The sequence below is a fragment of the Clupea harengus genome, chromosome 19, assembly GCF_900700415.2.
Source record: "Clupea harengus chromosome 19, Ch_v2.0.2, whole genome shotgun sequence".
Lineage (NCBI taxonomy): Eukaryota > Metazoa > Chordata > Actinopteri > Clupeiformes > Clupeidae > Clupea > Clupea harengus.
In genome coordinates, this window is record NC_045170.1 from 2,096,475 (window position 1) to 2,118,974 (window position 22,500).

General features: G+C 45.9%; 1 protein-coding gene across 1 annotated transcript in view; it reads left to right on the forward strand.

The window, feature by feature from the left end:
• LOC116225061 (fibrocystin-L) overlaps positions 1-22,500 on the forward strand; it is a 68,500-nt gene that overhangs the window by 23,215 nt on the left and 22,785 nt on the right. Inside the window, 22 exon segments of the mRNA XM_042710720.1 lie at positions 576-764; positions 3,692-3,862; positions 4,898-5,127; positions 5,593-6,583; positions 7,087-7,335; positions 7,841-8,011; positions 8,314-8,448; positions 9,004-9,179; positions 10,298-10,454; positions 11,250-11,459; positions 12,377-12,506; positions 13,182-13,423; positions 13,855-13,991; positions 14,759-15,788; positions 16,138-16,329; positions 17,284-17,435; positions 17,599-17,758; positions 18,441-18,618; positions 19,687-19,775; positions 20,414-20,490; positions 20,493-20,573; positions 21,280-21,409. Coding sequence (XP_042566654.1) covers positions 576-764; positions 3,692-3,862; positions 4,898-5,127; positions 5,593-6,583; positions 7,087-7,335; positions 7,841-8,011; positions 8,314-8,448; positions 9,004-9,179; positions 10,298-10,454; positions 11,250-11,459; positions 12,377-12,506; positions 13,182-13,423; positions 13,855-13,991; positions 14,759-15,788; positions 16,138-16,329; positions 17,284-17,435; positions 17,599-17,758; positions 18,441-18,618; positions 19,687-19,775; positions 20,414-20,490; positions 20,493-20,573; positions 21,280-21,409 — 5,277 coding nt within the window.

The following is a 22,500-nucleotide window of genomic DNA, read 5'->3' on the forward strand; positions in this document are numbered from 1 at the left end:
CGCCACTCTTGGCCCCGGGCTCACCTGTGCTCCTGGTTGGGGGAGTCACGCCACTCTTGGCCCGGGGAACTCACCTGTGCTCACCTGTGCTCCTGGGAGGGGGAGTCACGCCACTCTTGGCCCCGGGCTCACCTGTGCTCACCTGTGCTCCTGGGAGGGGGAGTCTGACAGCATGACAAAACACCACTGCCGTTAATCTGACAGTTATAGCCTCTAATGAGGTGCTTAGAAGAACTAAAGGGTTTCATAACAGTCTGTTACCTGCTCCCTTCAAGCTACAGACACACACAGAAACACACACACACACACACACACACCCTTCAAGCCTGATTGGAGGAGATTATAGTGGAATGTTCCTAGACCACCTTCCTAATGGGCCTCTGTAGATGTGTCTCTTCACGTGTGTGTGTGTGTGTGTGTGTGTGTGTCTGGGTGTGTGTGTGTGTGTGTATATGTGTGTGTGTATGTGTGTCTGTGTGTGTGTGTGTGTGTGTGTGTATTTGTGCATGTGTGTGTGTGTGTGTGTATATGTGTGAATACTTGTGTTTATGTGAGTGTCTCTCTGGATGTTTCAGCTCATGGCGAGGGGTACGCATGGAGCCCTGCGGCAGTGCTGGCCACGGTAGGGGACACGGTGGTGTGGCGTTGGGAGGCGCCGGCGTTCCTCCAGGGCGTTGGCTTCAGGGTGTTCAGCGTGGCCAACCCCAGCAGCACCACACCCGATGGCTTCGCATTCACCAGCGGAGACACCAACACCCCCACTGGTACGTCTGACATCTACTCTGATATGAACACTCTGATGCAAAGGAGAAAGTCTAGGGGTTTCCAAAGATGCGTGGATGCGTGAAGTGGATATGTACGTGAGTAGGAGCGTTTGTCAAAAGTGTGTGTGAGAGTAGCGGAAGCTGAGAAGGGGCCTCCCATCAGGCGTAGCAGTGCTTTTATATCCACACCTGGCGCCAGGTGTGGATAATCACCGCTCATTATGCTCCGTTGCAGGTCCACAGCCTGCTGCCTCCATATGGCCAGTATAGGGACTGCAGGCAGGGTAAGCAGGGCACAGGGGGTCGTAACAAAGTGGTCAGACATCTACTCTGATATGAACAGTATTGAAGTGGTTAGCGTCATCACTCTGATATAAACACTATTGAAGTGGTTAGTCATCATCACTCTGATATGAGACACTATTAAAGTGGTCAGACATCTACTCTGAACACTATTGAAGTGGTTAGCCTCATCACTCTGAACACTATTGAAGTCGTTAGACATCTACTCTAATATGAACAGTATTGAAGTGGTTACCGTCATCACTCTGATATGAACACTATTGAAGTCGTTAGTTCCACTCTGATATGAACACTATTGAAGTGGTCAGTCATCATCACTCTGATATGAACAGTATTGAAGTGGTTAGTGTCACCGCTCTGTAAGGGACTGGCTGGTGTTGGATTCCCAGTCACTGTCGGTTGTGAGTAAGACACTTTGGATAAAAGCGTCTGCTAAACACCTTTTTTTTATTTAAGCATGACATCTATTTCCATATGTGTTTTAGATTCACTTAAGGAAGCAGGCAATGGTGAAGGGGATTCCCACATTGCCAATAGTGGCCTGGTTAGATTCACCCATTGCCAATAGTGGCCTGGTTAGATTCACACATTCACAATAGTGGCCTGGTTAAATGTAGTAAGTCTAGTGGTAAGCACCAGTGTCCTTTTTAATGTCTAGATGCACTATATGATTATACACAGTTTAATATTACACAGAAAGAGGTGTTAAAGCCATTGAGCTTTGAGTTTAATATGACACAGCAAGAGATATTAAAGCCATTGAGCTTTGAGTTTAATATGACACAGCAAGAGATATTAAAGCCATTGAGCTTTGAGTTTAATACGACACAGCAAGAGATATTAAAGCCATTGAGCTTTGAGTTTAATACGACACAGCAAGAGATATTAAAGCCATTGAGCTTTGAGTTTAATATGACACAGCAAGAGATATTAAAGCCATTGAGCTTTGAGTTTAATACGACACAGCAAGAGATATTAAAGCCATTGAGCTTTGAGTTTAATATGACACAGCAAGAGATATTAAAGCCATTGAGCTTTGAGTTTAATATGAGACAGCAAGAGATATTAAAGCCATTGAGCTTTGAGTTTAATATGAGACAACAAGAGATATTAAAGCCATTGAGCTTTGAGTTTAATATGAGACAACAAGAGATATTAAAGCCATTGAGCTTTGAGTTTAATATGAGACAGCAAGAGATATTAAAGCCATTGAGCTTTGAGTGTTCTTAAGAATACTTGTAGGCTAGGACTCTGGGTAAAGTTTTCACCCAAGGAGGTTTCGTGTGGAATATTTCCACCTCGTTGCATCACACATTTAAAACCTCAAAGCAGCCATGATGAAAGGTGAGGACACTCTTTTGAAATCTTGACTCAACCGAGACAGGAACTGCATGTTCCCGTTTCACCGCATATGTCTTGCGTCTCACGAGCTGGTTGTCAAGGCGTAGGCAGAAACCCCCCGACATAAGAAACAAACACCATCATTTTGCGTAATACCGTCCATTGTTTGTGCTGTCCTGGGGCCTGCTGTCATGCTCACACGGGAAAATAGTCAAGGCATCGCTGCTGACAGACACCACTGACCGGCAGAAAATGTCGCCCATCCAGTATGTTGTGTGTCATTTTAGTCTCCACCTCCGGTGGTCGGCCACAAACAGGTTTGTCTGCCTATATATAACATAACATCCATTTTTAGTCTTCTAATGACCATAGAAACACACACACACACTCATACCCTTCTGTAGAAACACACACTCATACCCTTCTGTAGAAACACACACACACACACATTCGTACCCTTCCATAGAAACACACACACACACAATTGTACCCTTCCATAGAAACACACACATTTACATTTAGTCATTTAGCAGACGCTTTTATCCAAAGCGACTTACATATGTGCGACTTACAATGTATACACATTTTTTTTTACATTTACACTGATGGCACATCAGGAGCAATTAGGGGTTCAGTGTCTTGCTCAAGGACGCTTCGACAGGGAATCGAACTAGCAACCTTCTGATTACTAAACGACTTCTCTACCTCCTGTACCACTAATGACCCCACTTTAAGTTTCTAATTACTAAATAGTTCAGCAAATTATCCTTTAATGTATATAATAAAATGGGAGGTAGGGTTACGATCAGTATCTTATAACAAAGATATAAGTAGCACATTTCAAACATGGCATCAAAGGATCCCTTATAATACATTGGATGCATTGCATTGATTGCTTAATTAATTAATTGATTGATTTGTTTATTGAATCCATGACAACAGTTTATTGCACTTGATAAGATTTGGAGAATATTGCAACCTAATATTTATAACAATAACTATTACCGTACTATAGCATGAGGTCTCACAAGAGAAAAAATAAAGTTAAATTTTTTCCTTAAAAATCAGGTAGTTTTATATTAGTTTAGTTAGTTTGAATTAGTAGTAATATCAGTTTCAGCACATTCACCCAGCCTCCTATCCTCTCCATCCACATCCAGCTATCCTCTTCATCATCTCTTCCTCCTCACCATCTCTTCCTCTTCACCATCTCTTCTTCATCCCTTCCTCTTCCTCCGTCCACATCCAGCTATCCTCTTCATCATCTCTTCCTCTTCCTCCAGGCTTCTTCCGCTACCAGTTCACGTCCCCTGGTGTGTACTACTACAGCAGTGGCTTTGTGGACGACAGCAGCCAGAAGAGTCTGCAGGGGTCGGTGACGGTCCGAGGGGTCGAGGACAGCAGCATCGAGCTGCACGTCACTGTGGGAGACTTCGCTGCTTTGATCAGACCAGGTAAAATAATAATAATAATAATAATAATTAATTTTATTTGTAATGCACTCTTCATTCAGAAGAATCTCAGAGTGCCAACACAATCTCAGGTAGACATCACAGTGTATCCGTTCTGATATTAAATCATAAAACAGATATAATAATATTCATCAAATATCATGGATCATACAGTATATCACCTCATATACATTACTAACATTTGTCCACTATTATAATTGTTATTCATCATCATCATCATCATTGTTTATTCAGGGAGAATTGACTGAGCACAGGGCTCTTTTGCAGCAATGCCCTGATTGAGGCTACATAGTACATACAACAATAAATAAACAAACCATAACAAAACAAAACAGACAAAATAAATAAACAAAACACATTAAACACAACTCAGAAATTAAGTATAAAAAATTACTGGAGAAGTGGTTAAGTGTTTTATCCATGCACCTGACCTCAACATTGGGCTAGATGATGATGACACACATCAGGATCTCTCCTCCGTCATGCTTGACCAAGGATGGAAAAGAAAACAAAGCGATTAAACAATCAAGCAAACAGACAAATAAGAATAAGATAAATGAAAGAACAGACAGATACTTGTTCAAAATCTTGATAGCGGCCTGCAAAAAAAGCCATTACAAAAAGATGGTATAAACCAGGTCCCCCCAACTCGAGATGAATGGCTGAAAATTGTGAGTGAGATGTATGTGATGGAACAACTAACACAGAGATTAAGAGTACAGGCAGAACAATGTGAAGAGAAATGGGTGAAATGGACTCTATTTAAATGTCAATGACAGGTTGATGTTTGAAAACTGTATATGTCTCAGGATCACTTTGTGGAATCAATGCAATCCAGCATGTTCGTGGTTGTCAAGTTTTTTGTTTTTGTACTATTTTCTGTCAGTCTGTGTGTTTGTTTACTTTTCTGTTCCTCTGTATCTGTGAAAAAACTTTGAAAAAAAATAAGTGTCAAAAAAATAAAAAAATAAAAAAATAAAAATAAGATAAATGAGCCTTTTTTCCACTCCCCTGCAGCCCAGGGTCGAGTGAGTAGGTCTGTGGAGGAGTGTGTCCCCTCCACCCCTGACTGCCCCGGCTCGGCCTCCTCCTCTAACGGGACCTCCTCGGGGGGCGCAGGCCTCTCCTTCAGCTTCAGCAGCTGTGCCAGTCCTGCGGTGCACGCCATCTCGCCCGCCAGCGGCCATGCCCTCGACTTCATCCACATCCAGGGCATGGGCTTCGGCACCCAGAGCTGTGCCATTGAGGTACAATAACAAGTTCCTAAAAATATACTTATATTCATTTTAGAGGTACAATAACAAGTTCTTTAAAATATACTTATATTCTTATTAGAGGTACAATAACAAGTTCCTTAAAATATACTTATATTCATTTTAGAGGTACAATAACAAGTTCTTTAAAATATACTTATATTCATTTTAGTTCATCCCTGAAATGATGCAACACACCTTAAGATGTTTTAAGGAGACTTGAATTCAACTCCTAAGACTTTTGCTATGCGCAAAGTAACTCATAGATTCTTTAATCTTTAAATCTGTGTCCAAATTGTAGCTTGTCTTTGGATAATTGTGTCTGCCTAAATAGATAAAGGTTGATGAATATTTGTTGTGCGGTGTTTACAGAGCAATTATGACTGCAAAGAAAATATAGCGATTATTTTATTTGAGCACATTTAGGAGAGTGACTGACTGAGATGTGCTCTAATGCAGGTGATGGTTGGAGATCACCCTTGCCAGGTTGTCAACAACACTGAGACAGAGATCTTCTGCCAGCTCCGCACAGACAGTGGCGCGGACATTGGCATCCCACTTCCTGTCTCTGTCCGAGTGAATAACCTCGGCACTGCCATCAACACCGCACCCAGCGAATATGACCGGCGCTTCGTGGTTCTGCCCGTGGTGGACTCAGTAAGCCCGTCCAGCGGCAGCACCACCGGGCACACCAAGCTGACCATCAGCGGTTCTGGGTTCTCAGAGAACGTAGCTGTCACAGTGGACGGCCTCCCTTGTGATGTCATGTGGGCGAACTACACCATGGTTGTGTGCAGCACGGCCCCGTCCTCCACTGCTGACCGTAGTGGGCCTGCGGTGGTCCACGTGGGCAGCATTGCCTCCTCGTGCCAGGGCGACTGCACCTTCACCTACTCCGCCTCGCTGGCACCACACGTGTTTGGCGTACACCCCGACACAGTCACCGGAAACCTGACGTCCGTGGTCATCAACGGCACCGGGTTCGGCAGCGATGTCGACGACGTGTCCGTCCACGCCGGAGGGATCAGCCTTGAGGTGACGGAGGTCACCGACACCACCATCACCCTCTCCGTCGGCCCGCTGCCCGGCGGCTCTCACCCGCTGAGGGTGGTGGTGATGAGCCGGGGGTTGGCGCAGGGGGGGGATGGTGCCACCCTGAGCAGCGACGCCCGTGCCACGCTCAGCCCCGCGGCGGGCAGCACGGCTGGGGGCACCCCGCTGGTGCTCATGGGTAATGGGTTCCTGCCGGGAGCAACCAGTGTGAGCCTGGACGGCGCCCCCTGCTGGATCACAGAGGTGACGCCGGGAGAGGTGCGCTGCCTGACCCCTCCTCATGATGCGGCGCTGGTGGAGGTGCTCGTGGAGGTGCTGGAGGTGCTGTACCCGGCGCTGACCTTTAACTACTCACAGGCACACACACCTGAGGTCACCGACGTCACCCCGGCAACAGGTAGGTGCAGTACCCGGCGCTGACCTTTAACTACTCACAGGCACACACACCTGAGGTCACCCACGTCAGCCCGGCAACAGGTAGGAACGACCGCAGCCTTTTTTTTTAAGCAATGCAACTCTTTACGATTTCAACCTTTTAGAGTTTTTAAAAGCATTTTCAGTAGTAAAGTTCTTGTAGTAAAACAAAAATGTTGAGATGGACATCTGACATTCTGATGTCTTATAAGCATTTGAACTCTTTTGAATTTTTGTATATCCATGAAACAACTTTGTAGTAAACAGTTTTCAAAAAATCATATGAATTTGTGAATTTGAACTGTGTATTCTACTCATGGTGTCAACCTAACCCTGCTTTGCATTTTACCCAAATCTTCTTATCTGTGGAGAGCTTGATCATTCATTTCATACTGATGTAGGTGTGTGGGTGTTCTTCTGCACAGTATAAACACCTTGATGTCATACTAATCCAAACCGAACCTTTCCTCTCTCCATCTCTATCAGGACCCAGCAACACAGTCATCACTCTAACGGGCTCGGGCTTTGGTTCTGACGCCAGCCTCATCTCCGTGGAGATAGACGGTGTCGCCTGCAACGTTGCCGCGGTAACGGACACTCAGGCCACGTGTGCCGTGGGTGAGCACGCCGGCGGCACCTTTCCCATCATGCTTCAGCACAAACTGAAAGGTTACGCCATGTCCGAGGAGGTCTTCAGCTACGAGCTCCGTCTCTCAGGGGTGGTTCCCTCCGAAGGTAAAACACTCTTATCGACCTCAGTGTAAGGTTAAAGGTCATATCGCCTTTGCCTATCGACCTCAGGGTTTAGCTAAAGGTCATATCACATTTGCCTATCGACCTCAGGGTTCAGCTAAAGGTCATATCACCTTTGCCTATTGACCTCAGTGTTCAGTTAAAGGTCATATCACCTTTGCCTATCGACCTCAGGGTTCAGTTAAAGGTCATATCAACTTTGCCTCCGAATATAAACCTAAATCAGATATTTCAATCTGAATAACTTCAAATGTGTTTTGACAATTCAATCATGAGTGTTCTTAAAATGTCTTTACACTTTCCTTAATATTTTTTTTCATATGCTGAAAATATTTGAGTATAGTTCTCTTGCTGCTCTTGTGAATGTTTCAGCACAATTTGCTCAGGTTATTGGTTGTGTTCTAATTTTATACTGAATCTGATGTTTATTTGTGCAGATCACTGATGTCTTTCTGTCGTCCTACTTGTGTGTGTTTTCCCCTGGTAGGGGGTGTTGGTGGGGGCAGCATCGTGAGCGTTGAGGGCACCGGGTTCGAGCCCAGCTCCTCCCGGGTGTGGATCTGTGAGAGTGAGTGTGAGGTTCACAGGGACACGTCCACCTCTACACACCTCTACTGCCAGGTCCCGCCCGCCAACGGTAAGATGGCATTTATCTCCAGTACAAAAGAGATCCTATCTAAAGGATTTAACAGTTCATTGGAAGTTATCTAAGAGTTACGACCTCTTGTTCTCTATTGTTCTGTGATGAGCAGCCTTTGTGATTCGAGAAGGAATGTAGATTTTAAAATAACACAAGATCACGGCGTTTGAGATGTTTGTGATTAAATGTGCGTACTTCAGTGGCTTGCATTTCTAGCTGCCGCTGTCCTGCATGTTAACAGACTACTGTGATGCGTCTGCTTCTTTCACACGGAAAGTGACTGCCGGGGGGTAGCTAACCTCTGGCCCACAGCCTCCCAGGCAGGCGGGTGAACGGCAAAGACTCTGTGAACGTATCAAAATGGACTACTCCGTACAAATCCTCCCTGACGCGGCGCGTCACCGAGGTAACGCCTCGCCGAGGCGGGCACCCAGCGGGAGGCACGAGACTGGCGACGATACACGCGGCTCGCAAATTTCAGAGTGCGGGCTGGAACAATGGGGAGGGGGAGCACCCTTACATTAGCGCCTCAGGGTGCGAAACCATGTTGTCCACGAGTCTGGTTTTGTTTTAGGCACCAGAGAGTTTTGATTCCTATGCCTCGCTGAGGTGTTTTTCATGCTATGTTGAACTCAGTGTCATGAATAGATACGTGAAATCTGTCACATAAGTCAAAGTTGAGTGAACCGGTTTTAACAGAAATAGATTCATTGAATACATACATGACAATATCATGAAGATGGTTATGATTGGTGTTTTTGCAGGTATTAAGAGTAGCAGTGCTCAAATCATATTGAAAACCTAAATTAATGAAATGATCTAAATACAAATATTAAAATGCCAATAATGGAATTAATAATGTTAATGTAGAATTATTCTTCTAGTCTGAACACTCTTTGTACAACCTTTATCCTTCATATGTGCACAGTGCAGATTCAATGCAATACAATTCAAGATATGAAAGGAAATGTCATATGAAATTTCTCTGATATCATTTCTCACATAAGTGTTTCTCACCTCTTTCTGCAGCACGAACAGCAGTGAAGTTAGTGTGACCATCGCCGGATCTGTGTGTGACGTGCAGTCTGCCAACCAAACACACGTAGTTTGCGTCACCAACTCCCAGCCCAGGTCTCAGGAGACTAAAGTGCGAGTTCAGATTGGGGACAGGGGCACTGCTCCGATGGTGAGTTCAGATTGGGGACAGGGGCACTGCTCCGATGGTGAGTTCAGATTGGGGACAGGGGCACTGCTCCGATGGTGAGGAGGCTCTTCATCAAATTCACACACACACACACACACACACACACACACACACACACACACACACACACACACACACAGAGTTCAGATTGGGGACAGAGGCACTGCTCCGATGGTGAGTTCAGATTGGGGACAGAGGCACTGCTCCGATGGTGAGTTCAGATTGGGGACAGGGGCACTGCTCCGATGGTGAGTTCAGATTGGGGACAGAGGCACTGCTCCGATGGTGAGTTCAGATTGGGGACAGGGGCACTGCTCCGATGGTGAGTTCAGATTGGGGACAGGGGCACTGCTCCGATGGTGAGTTCAGATTGGGGACAGTGGCACTGCTCCGATGGTGAGTTCAGATTGGGGACAGAGGCACTGCTCCGATGGTGAGTTCAGATTGGGGACAGAGGCACTGCTCCGATGGTGAGTTCAGATTGGGGACAGGGGCACTGCTCCGATGGTGAGTTCAGATTGGGGACAGGGGCACTGCTCCGATGGTGAGTTCAGATTGGGGACAGGGGCACTGCTCTGATGGTGAGTTCAGATTGGGGACAGGGGCACTGCTCTGATGGTGAGGAGGCCAAGGGCGCACACATGCACCTGTGGAACTCATGCTGAAGATTGAGCTCTTCATCAAATTCTGGAATTCTTCCTCTTACTGCATAATTCAGTATGGAAGCTAGGTGGAAGACAGGTTGTTGTTGAGTAAATAGTAAAGTGTAGACAGGTTGTTGTTCAGTAAATGGTAGAGTGTAAACAGGTTGTTGTTCAGTAAATGGTAAAGTGTAAACAGGTTGTTGTTCAGTAAGTGGTAAAGTGTTGACAGGTTGTTGTTCAGTAAAGTGTAGGTTTCAAGGTTTTGGAATGGAAGACAAACTCTCATCAGACTTGTTTGAATTACTTTGAATATTCCAGCTTCACTAATTTTGTCATTATCACTCTAACTTGCTCTGTCTTATGTTTGTTTTTTCCGTTGTGACTCACTTTGTGACACCTCACACACACTGCACACACACTTTGCTCACCCCTGTGTTCTTTCGTCTGTGTTTGCAGGACCAGGCGGACTTCTTCTACATAGACGTGTGGTCCTCCCGGTACACCTGGGGTGGTCTTTCTCCCCCTGAGAAGGGCTCGTTCGCCGTCATCACTAAGGGCCAGACCATCCTGCTGGACGCCAGCACCCCTGTGCTCAAGATGCTCCTCATCCAAGGTCAGCAACGGCTCACTGATTCATTTACATTACATTTACATTTAGTCATTTAGCAGATGCTTTTATCCAAAGCGACTTACATATGTGCGACTTAATTACAATGTATACACATTTTACATTTACACTGATGGCACACTGCACATCAGGAGCAATTAGGGGTTCAGTGTCTTGCTCAAGGACGCTTCGACAGGGAATCGAACTAGCAACCTTCTGATTACTTCTGATAACTAAACGACTTCTCTACCGCCTGTACCACTGTCCCCCCTATTCAGTGGACAGACACACTGCTGTACCATATAACCTCAGACAATAAACTGTCACACTGTATATGAGTTAGTTCACACTGTTTTACACTTTAATTCAAATGTTATATGGTCCACGCCATTCATGTTTACCTTACAGTTTATACACAAATGAACTTTCAGTTTTAGTTTGAGTGTATTGTGTGTAAAGTGCATATTCTATGTTTCTTCTTTTTACCTTTTTTTCTTTTAGAATACTGTAGATTAAATAGTACTGAATAGTCTAACACCCTTTCCCAAATAAAATGTCTAACCCTTGTTCGTCTCCTGACCTCCTGACCTCCTGTGATAGGAGTGTAAAGTGTTTGAGTGTTTGAGTTTGTTTGTTGTTTGAGTGTAAAGTGCATATTCTATATTTCTTTATACCTTTTTGTTTTTTAGGATACTATAGATTAAATAGTATGTAAAGTCTAACACCCTTTCCCAAATAAAATGTCTAACCCTTGTTCGTCTCCTGACCTCCTGACCTCTGACCCCTGACCTCCTGTGATAGGCGGAAAGCTGGTGTTTGATGAGCAGGACATAGAACTTCAGGCGGAGAACATCCTGATCACGGACGGAGGAGCGCTGCAGGTCGGAACCGAAGAGGAACCGTTCCAGCACAAGGCCATCATCACGCTTCACGGGCACCTGCGCTCTCCCGAGCTGCCTGTGTACGGAGCCAAGACCCTGGGGGTGCGAGAGGGAGTGCTGGACCTCCATGGTAAAGATGACAATCAATGAACATTTTTACATTTTTCATTTAGTCATTTAACAGACGCTTTTATCCAAAGCGACTTACAAGGAAATTGCATTTATACATCAGGTCTGTGTTCGGATTCTTAGATAGCTGTCTAATCCTTGATCTCTAGTTGGACAGGTGTCTGACGAGAGAGGTCCTTTCTGGGGAAGTTATCTCAAAAACCGTTGATTTCGAACAGTCTATTAAGATAGGATGTACGGCAACATGACGCTCGATGGTAAAGATGACAATCAATGAATATTTTTACATTTTACATTTAGTCATTTAACAGACGCTTTTATCCAAAGCGACGTACGAGGAAATTGCATTTATACATCAGGAGCAGTTTAGGGGTTCAGTGCCTTTCTCAAGGACACTTACACACTTGGTAAGGAGGAGTGGGGAGTCGAACTAGCAACCTTCCGATTACTAAACGACTCCTCTACCCCCTGTACCACTGTTTTATAGTGATACACCCATGAATGGAAATGGGGGTGCACCCAGGTGACTGCATACAGAAATGTAGTGTGTTTGAAGTCTTAATCAACAGCAGATGAACACAGATGCTTCACTACACTGGGCTGATTCATCATTTCCATGACTTCAGTATAGCAATTCAACTGGGTCATGTCTAACCGTAAATATTTCATATCAAATAAAAGAAAAACATGATTCCACAATCATGATTTACAGGATTTCCTTTCTAAAAGAGACTAGATTACAAATGTCCCAAAACTGCCTTCCCCCAGGGGCTAAAGTTACGTCAGACTGCCCCCCTCGGGTCGGAGTTGACACAGAGAGGTGCTAATCCCCTGACATACACACCACTGTCCCCACCAATGCCCCCGCAGTACAGCTCTCTGTTTACGGTCTGTATCGCTCTCAACCGGTTTCTCCAGGTATCCCCGTCCCCGTCACCTGGACCCGCCTCGCCCAGACGGCTGGGAGCGGCTCGTCCACGCTGGTCCTCACACACCCGGTCACCTGGAGGAGCGGAGACCAGGTGGTCATCGCCACCACTGGTCACAGGTAAACACCAGCAGCAACACGATAGGCACCTGATACCACTCATTATACAACCACCTTTGGATTGTATTTCAAGAAGAAAAAGTTCAAACGAAGATATATTTTTATTGAAAACAGAAAGCAGACAGACATAGTGTTCAGTACCTGATCTGATGAAAAGAGCCTGCTTTCAACACCATTGATTTTAGTCCTCATCTCCCCAAAGGGCTTTTTCAGCTCGCAGTTTATTTAAGCTCTGAAATAAATAAATGAGAGGCTAAAGCCAGTAAAAGTGAAGTCTAAAGCTGACTTTATCACCCAGGCTCGCGCTTCGAGAGGGGGAGAGAGGCGCCTGACTTGATGGCCTTAAATGATCGGAACACCGGTGTTACTATTGAAAATACTGCCCAAACTACATGACATCAGATCCTTAAAAAACCTTGACTCCAAGTGCTTTGCACAATGTCAAAGGTCAAAGGCACATGTTAAGTTATCAGCTGCCAACCATAGGGTTGAGGACATACACGTTTGATTCGTATCTCACGCTAGCACCCGGAACATTCCATTGACTTCAATGCGTCTCATGCTGAAAAAAACCTATTGTTTTGGTCAATCTTTGTCAATCTCATGGCAAGTCAGCCTTGAAAATCAGCACCCTTGCCTACCAGCCACATGTGTCTGTGTGTGTGACTCCCACAGGCACAGCCAGAGAGAGAACGAGGTGAGGATCATCTCCTCAGTGTCCGCAGATGGCCGGACGCTCACGCTGACGGAGCCCCTGGAGTACACCCATCTGGGGGTGTCCGTCACGCTGCCTGATGGGACGGAGTTCGAGGCCAGGGCAGAGGTGGGACTCCTCACCAGGAACATTGTGGTGCGCGGATCGAACAACGCTGAGTGGAACGACCAGGTGGAGGCCTGTCCAGACGGCTTTAACACAGGTGTGCAACTCATGGTTTAGTAAAGTGTGTGACTCATGGTTTAGTAAAGTGTGTGACTCATGGTTTAGTAAAGTGTGTGACTCATGGTTTAGTAAAGTGTTGAATATGTGACTCATGGTTTAGTAAAGTGTTGAAGATGCAACTCATGGTTTAGTGACTCATGGTTTAGTAAAGTGTTGAAGACGTGACTCATGGTTAAGTACAGTGTTGAAGATGCAAATGTAAAAACTGTACTTGCGCATGCACCAACAGTGTTAATAGGGTATTTTTGAAAGATATAATCCACATACAGTAATACCCTGTGTTAATGATTATCGTTTTTGTGATACCACGTGATTTTGTAAACGCAAATGTTTAGTATATCGTGAACATACTGTACAGCAGTTAAATGCCCAAATATAAACTATATCCATCTTGGTTGGGGGGGTCAGGTGAGTTTGCGACACAGACCTGCTTCCAGGGGAGGTTTGGAGAGGAGACAGGAAGTGACCAGTTTGGAGGTTGCATCATGTTCCACGCCCCCAGACCTGGAGAGAACCTGGCCATCGGCAGAATTGAACACGTTGAGGTACAGTCCCATAATCACTAACCTGGCCATCGGCAGCTTTGAACACGTTGAGGTACAGTCCCATAATCACTGATAAACCTGGCCATCGGCGGAATCGAACACGTTGAGGTACAGTCCCATAATCACTGATAAACCTGGCCATCGGCAGGATTGAACACGTTGAGGTACAGTCCCATAATCACTAACCTGGCCATCGGCAGAATTGAACACGTTGTGGTACAGTCCCATAATCACTAACCTGGCCATCGGCGGAATTGAACACGTTGAGGTACAGTCCCATAATCACTGATAAACCTGGCCATCGGCAGGATTGAACACGTTGAGGTACAGTCCCGTAATCACTTACCTGGCCATCGGCAGGATTGAACACGTTGAGGTACAGTCCCATAATCACTGAAGTTCTTTCTCCATAACTTTTGTTGTGTGCATTTATACTTTTTGATATTCATCATGAACTGACTTCTACCAGCTACTGGGTCAGCTAGGCAGTTTAATCCTTCTCTCCAAAAAGAAATGATAATGTTGACTGAATCCTTTTTTTCAATAGCTACCTACTTTTATAATTCTGAAGTTTCTTAATCCTGTTTTCAGGGAATATTCATTGTATTACAGAACCCAGCTCTATGTTATGATGCACTCTCACTGCAGTGTTGATGCTAGAATCGGAATGTGTTGGAATATTAGATGTTGGAATATTGGATATTATGATGACGCATCATTGGAGAGCCTGGGAGGGGTTTCATTATAGAGTGTGTCACCCTCCACAGATCTTCAACGCAGGCCAGGCCTTCCGTCTGGGCCGCTACCCCATCCACTGGCACTTGATGGGCGACGTCAACTTCAAGTCGTACGTGCGCGGCTGCGCCCTCCACCAGACCTACAACCGCGCCGTGACCATCCACAACACGCACCGCCTCCTGGTGGAACGCAACGTCATCTACAACATCATGGGCGGCGCCTTCTTCATCGAGGACGGCATCGAGACGGGCAACGTGCTCCAGTACAACCTGGCCGTGTTCGTCAAGCAGAGCACCAGCCTGCTCAACGACGACGTCACGCCCGCCGCCTACTGGGTCACCAACCCCGACAACGTCATCCGGCACAACACCGCTGTTGGCGGGACCCACTTTGGGTTCTGGTACCGCATGCACAAGAATCCCGACGGTCCCAGCTACGACCCGAACATTTGCCAGCAGCGCGTGCCGCTGGGCGAGTTCGCCAACAATACGGCCCACTCGCAGGGCTGGTTCGGCTTGTGGATCTTCAAGGAGTACTACCCGGTGAGGGACGGCAGGTGCCGGAGCAAGGTGCCCGAGCCCGCCGTGTTCCGCTCGCTGACCGCCTGGAACTGCGAGAAGGGGGCGGAGTGGGTGGACGTGGGCGCCGTGCAGTTCAACGGCTTCGTCATGGTCAACAACGAGAAGGCGGGCATCGAGGGGAAACGCATCGTCAGCAGCTACGTCCGGGACTTCAGCGAGGAGGCCGGGGCGGCGGTGGTCAACAGCACCCTGGTTGGCCACGTGGACGAGCTGTTGCTGGGCGATGACTACTGCTCGACCAGAGGGGTCATCCTGCCGCTGGACGACGGCATGAGCGTCCTCTCCAGCACATTCATGAACTTTGACCGGCCAGGCTGCACGGCCATCGGAGTGGCGGCGATTGACGGGACCTGCAAGGAGCGCTGCGGGGGATGGGGTGCCCGGTTCTCTGGGATCCAGTACTACAACTCGCCCCACAAGGCTGGCTTCAGGTGGGAGCACGAGGTCAACCTCGTCGACCTGGATGGCTCCCTCACAGGTACTCAAACAACACACACCACAAAATGGGCTCCGAGGCCTTTGATTACTTACACATCTAAATAATAACTTCAGATGAATATTTATCTTTTATCGTTGCTGTGACATACACAGTTGAGATAATTAGACTGATAATTGCCAACAATACCTCACCAATCTCGCAAGGACCTGATTGGGTCCATGTTCTGACCTCTCTGTCATGACCAGGTTCCTGTTACGACCTCTATAATATGTAATTTGATAACCAGATTCATGTTATGATCTCTTGATGTGTTATGACCTCTGAAAGATGTTATGACCTCTGTAAGATGTTATGTTATGACCTCTGTAATATGTTATATTATGACCAGGCTCTGCGGGCAGTAAGGTGGTGCCAGCGAGCCCTCTGTTGGACCCGGCCCTATGCACGTCTCACGATGACTGGAGCGTTGGCTTCCCCGGGGTCATCTGTGATCCCAGCGTCAGCTTCCACCGCCTGGCCTTCAACCACCCAACGCCCACCTCCCTGGAGAGCAACCTCGCCATCTTCTCCAATGACTTTGGTGAGTCCTCTATGCACATACTGTATACATACATGTGTGCATTCACATACGCATATACACACACACACACACACACACACACACACACACACCTCCCTGGAGAGCAACCTCGCCATGTTCTCCAATGACTTTGGTGAGTCCTCTATGCACATACTGTATACATACATGTGTGCATTCACATACGCATATACACACACACACACACATACATACAGACACACAGACTCATACACACACACACAAACATACATATGCATACAAGTGCACATTCATAGACGCACATGAAATAGTGAGTGAAAAAGTGTGAAGGATTTCACAAAAGTGACACAAAGGTGACCCCTTGTGGAGGCACTAGCATGTCTACACATAGTACCACAAGCAAAGGAAGTATTCTTTTCCCTGATAAGTGCAATAGTGCAATAGCATCTCTACACATTCTATACCCTGATAATCAAGAGTGCATTAGCATATCTACACATTCTATACCCTGATAATCAAAATCCTTAATTTTTTGGATAACGATTTTACTGCCATATCTGTCTGTGTTAATCTCCAAACAAGACAAATCTTAACTCTGTATCTTAGACAAAAACCCATTCTATCTACATTCTATTCTACCCATTCTATACCCTGATAATCAAGAGTGCAATAGCATCTTTAGCACTAGCCTCAATAGCATCTCTAGCACTAGCCTCAATAGCATCTCTACACATTCTATACCCTGATAATCAGGAGTGCAATAGCATCTCTAGCACTAGCCTCAATAGCATCTCTACACATTCTATACCCTGATAATCAAGTGCAATAGCATCTCTACACATTCTATACCCTGATAATCAAGAGTGCCATAGCATCGCTAGCACTAGCCTCAATAGCATCTAGCACTAGCATCTCTAGCATCTCTACACATTCTATACCCTGATAATCAAGAGTGTTGCACCGTTTGCTCTATAGGTGCAAGTGAGGTTCCATACATGAAGAAGAGGATGACTCACAAGTTTGGCTGGATGGCGATGCTTCCGTCTGGACAGACATACAGGTGGCACTTTGATGGCGTGGCTCAGATCACCAACATATCATATGACTCCACTTTCTATGGGTTTAAGGTAAGCCACATGACCCATCAAAATAAAGCTGAAGTGTTTGGTTTAGGTTTTCTTTAGTTTCTCCTAATTCTCATCTTGGCCATTCTTTCCTCCTTCTCTGTCCTCTGTCATACTCACACACACACACACACACTCACGCACACACTCACACACACGCTCACAGCGCGACGAGTTCATCATCATCAACCACAATCTGACTCAGAGTCCAGACAGTTTCTTCATCATGGACAAGAGAAATGGCTCCTCCTCCCCTCTGACGAATGATGATAATGTGAATGGAGACTGGTATATCGACGAGAACACCAACAACCTGTACTACTTAGGTAAAGCGTCTCTACTGCCCCCTAGTGGTCAACTCTGACCACCATTTCTCCACTGTGTCTGTTTCACGACCCTTCAATAGAATAATTTGATGTGGTTGAAACCAATAACCTTTTTCAAACATCAATATTTCTGCCTCATATCATAAAAGGTTTATGTATCATATTTTGTGTAATAGTAACACAACCACACTACTGCCAGGGTGTGTGCATGTTGTGTCAGAATCCTGAGCCCCATTGAGTTGTTGTCCTCGGGAAGTTAGATAATGGCCAAGACCTAATGACTTTGGTTCAACTCAAGACACTTTTAATATATGCATACCCCACTTCTAATTCTAGGCATCACACTCACTACACACACTGCAGTGGATAAGACATTGACTCCAGTGAACTAGACATTGAACAGCTTGACAGGCTAAGATATTCACTGCACTGGTTAGGACACTTAAGTGGCTTAGATATCGACTGCACTGGCTACCACAGTAACTGAATTGGTTATGATGCTAACTTGTAAGGCTAAGATATTGACTCCACTGGCTAGCACAGTAACTGCACTGGTTATGATGCTAACTTGTAAGGCTAAGATATTGACTGCACTGACTAGCATGTAAAGTGCACTGGATGAAAGACTGATTGCCGTGCACGAGACACATAAGACTGATCTGCCTGTCTCTGCCTCTCTCAGTGTCCGGACAGGACTCTCACAGCCGCCGTAGACGTCGTTCCAGTGTGGACCCCGAGGTAGTGGACAGGAATGTGGACTTCAAGGTGTTCAGCTGCTTCTACCCCACCTGCCAGCCCCCCCCACCGCCTCCCCCAGCAACACTCCCCCCGCTACCCTCACGAAGGCCTGATGACTTTATGTGAGTCACACACACACACACACACACACACAGCCACATGTACAAACACACACACACACACACACACACACACACACAAACACAAACACAAACACACATACAGCCACATGTACACACACACACACACACACACACACACACACACAAACACACACCCACACGTTCACTGATCCGGGGGGGCAGGGGTTGTTTCGGGAGCTGAAGGAGTCAGGTTCTGAGGTGTCTGGCCCAACTGCCACAGCAGCTAATCTCCTGATCTCCTGCTGGCTGGTCAGGGCCTGACCGTGTGTTTCCATCGTCCTTTCAAACTCAGTGTAGTTTACAGTAGCAGGTGTGTCTGCTGGGCCCGTCATGACAGAGTCTTTCTGTCAGGCCGGAGTCAGGGATTGAATCCTTGAGGCCACCGTAATTGCTGAACCAGTGTGTAACAATGCTGAGAAAAACACAGATCCAGAAGAAAAAACAGAGGAAGGGAAAGTCCCAAAAACGCAGAAGATCCCAAAGAAATGAACTAAAGATATAACTTAGCCAAAAACAGGGCAGACAAGCCAGGTAAATGCACGCTCCAGAACAAGTCAAAAACTAAAAACATCTAACTGCTAAACAGTAAGAAAGAATATCCAAAAACTCACGGGTAGACAAGAGATTACTTCAACTTGGTGACTTGGGTTGCAGAGACCACTCAGTGACTCAGTGATGAGTTTGCCAAAGGGCCAGGGATACATGCTAAGTGAATTGGTCATGTGACTAACTGATGAGCAGGTGGGAACACAAAATGGTGGCAAAACAAACAGGCAGGAAGTAAACATAACAGGTGAAAGGTCGGGGTAAAAGCACATGGACAACAAAACACAAAGCACATAGAAACACAACAGGCAGAGTGTCTTTGGCGGCCTCTAGAGGCCAAACAATGTTCCAACTCGTGACACACCCACACCTACACTTACCCCCCCCCCCCACGCACACAAACACGCACACACACACACACACACACACACAAACACACACACACACAGTTGTAACAAACTTGCGTCTAAAAGCTTCTCATTTCATTCTGTACACCCACAGCTCCTGGTCCAGCGAGTCCTTCTGGCTCTCGTCTGCTGAGAACAACTTCACCGTGCCCAGAGAGGGCGCTGATGTGGTTATCCCAATAGGTAACCTGTTCCTCCTTTAATGTAGTTCACCGTGCCCAGAGGGCTCTGATGTGGTTATCCCAATAGGTAACCTGTTCCTCTTTTACTGTAGTTCACAGTTAACTCAGTGTTTAGTTCACCGTGCCCAGAGAGGGCTCTGATGTGGTTATCCCAATAGGTAACCTGTTCCTCCTTTAATGTAGTTCACCGTGCCCAGAGGGCTCTGATGTGGTTATCCCAATAGGTTACCTGTTCCTCCTTTAATGTAGTTCACCGTGCCCAGAGGGCTCTGATGTGGTTATCCCAATAGGTAACCTGTTCCTCCTTTAATGTAGTTCACCGTGCCCAGAGAGGGGTCTGATGTGGTTATCCCAATAGGTAACCTGCTCATCCTCTACTGTAGTTAACAGTTCACTCAGTGTTTAACACTGCTTCTAGAAACACAGTCATCTGATGTACACATACACATACGTACGTGTCCACATACATGTCTGAATGCACTGTTCATACTGTCCACACACTCCAGTATCTCCATCACTGACATCAACCATCACGAGCACCACCATCATAGCCTTCTTTACCTTCATCGTCCTCATCCTCATCATCATCATCAAACACCACCGCCTCCACAATCTTCTTCACTTGTTTTGCGTCCACAGGGTCTTGGATGGTGCTAGATGAAGACACCCCTCCTCTGAACAGATTGACGGTGCAGGGTGTCCTGGAGGTCCCCGATGACATGACACCACGTCCTCCTCTCGCTCCAGACGCTCCACAGCCAACACAATCGTCCTGGACGCCACCTACATCTCCATTCAGGTGCGCTCACACAGAACCTCTCCCCGTTGCAAGTCATGTTTCTGTAATGTTGTTATGTGCAAGTCATGTTTCTGTAATGTTGTTATTGTAAATGTATGTGCTTATGTGCTGAGGTTTTTTTTTCCTGTTCCCACATTGTACTCCTCTAGGAGCATAGTCTGGGGGTCGCCTTTTTTTCTCTCCTCCCCTCTCCTCATGTTATGCTGTAATTTCTCCCTATAAAAAAGTCAACCTAAATTTCCCTCGGGATTAATAAAGTATCCATCTATCTATATATCTATCATTTAGAAACATTTAGTTTACACTGTTCTCAAATATTTTAAGCTCTCAAATATTGTAAGTTGGTGTGGACAAAAGCCAAATAGCATAACTATAACGATATACACTGCCATTTAAAAGGTCAGGGGTCACTTGGAAATGTCCTTGTTTTGGCAAGAAAAGCAAATGGAGGATTCCTTGACGAAAGCAAAGTTAGAAAGACACAATTATTATTTCAATTAAAAATCATTATTCCTAACCTTGTCAATTACTTTTTGCTGTGATATTCTGTTTTTGATGTGTTGGGATATTATGGGATATACCAAACGTAAAAAAAGAAACAAACAGTCAGCTGTGTTGGTGTCTGTCAGGGAGACTTACAGTGTCAGTGTCATCTCCAACACCAAGATTTATCACGTAGTTAAGCCTATTGTGTTCTGTCCTGCAGGGAGGTCGTCTGATAGCAGGCTGGGAGGACGAGCCCTTCAGCGGGGAACTGCACATCGTCCTGAGAGGAACTCACTACACCCCCGACTGGCTGCTGCCCAACGGCCCCAACCAGGGCTCCAAAGTGCTGGGTGAGGACCTAACCCTAACCCACAGCACCAGCCATAGCTGAGGCGCAGAGCAGTGAAGATAGCTTTAGTGTGCTAAAGATAGCATTGAAGATAGCTCCAGTGTGCTAAAGATAGCAGTGAAGATAGCTTTAGTGTGCTAAAGATAGCAGTGAAGACTCGGGGTGCTAAAGATAGCAGTGAAGACTCGGGGTGCTAAAGATAGCATTGAAGACTCAGGGTGCTAAAGATAGCATTGAAGACTCGGGGTGCTAAAGATAGCATTGAAGATAGCTTTAGTGTGCTAAAGATAGCATTGAAGATAGCTTTAGTGTGCTGAAGATAGCAGTGAAGATAGCTTTAGTGTGCTAAAGATAGCATTGAAGACTCAGGGTGCTAAAGATAGCATTGAAGACTCGGGGTGCTAAAGATCGCAGTGAAGACTCAGGGTGCTAAAGATAGCATTGAAGACTCAGGGTGCTAAATATAGCATTGAAGATAGCTTTAGTGTGCTAAAGATAGCATTGAAGACTCAGGGTGCTAAAGATAGCATTGAAGATAGCTTTAGTGTGCTAAAGATAGCAGTGAAGACTCAGGGTGCTAAAGATAGCAGTGAAGATAGCTTTAGTGTGCTAAAGATAGCATTGAAGACTCAGGGTGCTAAATATAGCATTGAAGATAGCTTTAGTGTGCTAAAGATAGCATTGAAGACTCAGGGTGCTAAAGATAGCATTGAAGACTCAGGGTGCTAAAGATAGCATTGAAGACTCAGGGTGCTAAAGATAGCATTGAAGACTCGGGGTGCTAAAGATAGCAGTGAAGATAGCTTTAGTGTGCTAAAGATAGCATTGAAGACTCAGGGTGCTAAAGATGTAGCGAAGGGTGTAATCTGCCTACTGAGACGCAGAGTCCTGCCACTGTCATGGAAGCAAGAAGTCTATGTTTACTCTTTTATCATTCCTGTCATGCAGTATAGTGCACTACTGGACATTACCAGAGGGGGACGAAATCAAAGTAATGCTAAGTTTCATACTTGCATCCCAGGAATCTAGGAATTGTACAGTGTGCAAATATTGCTGCTCTCCTCTTTTTGCTTGTTTGTCCATGCTAACATT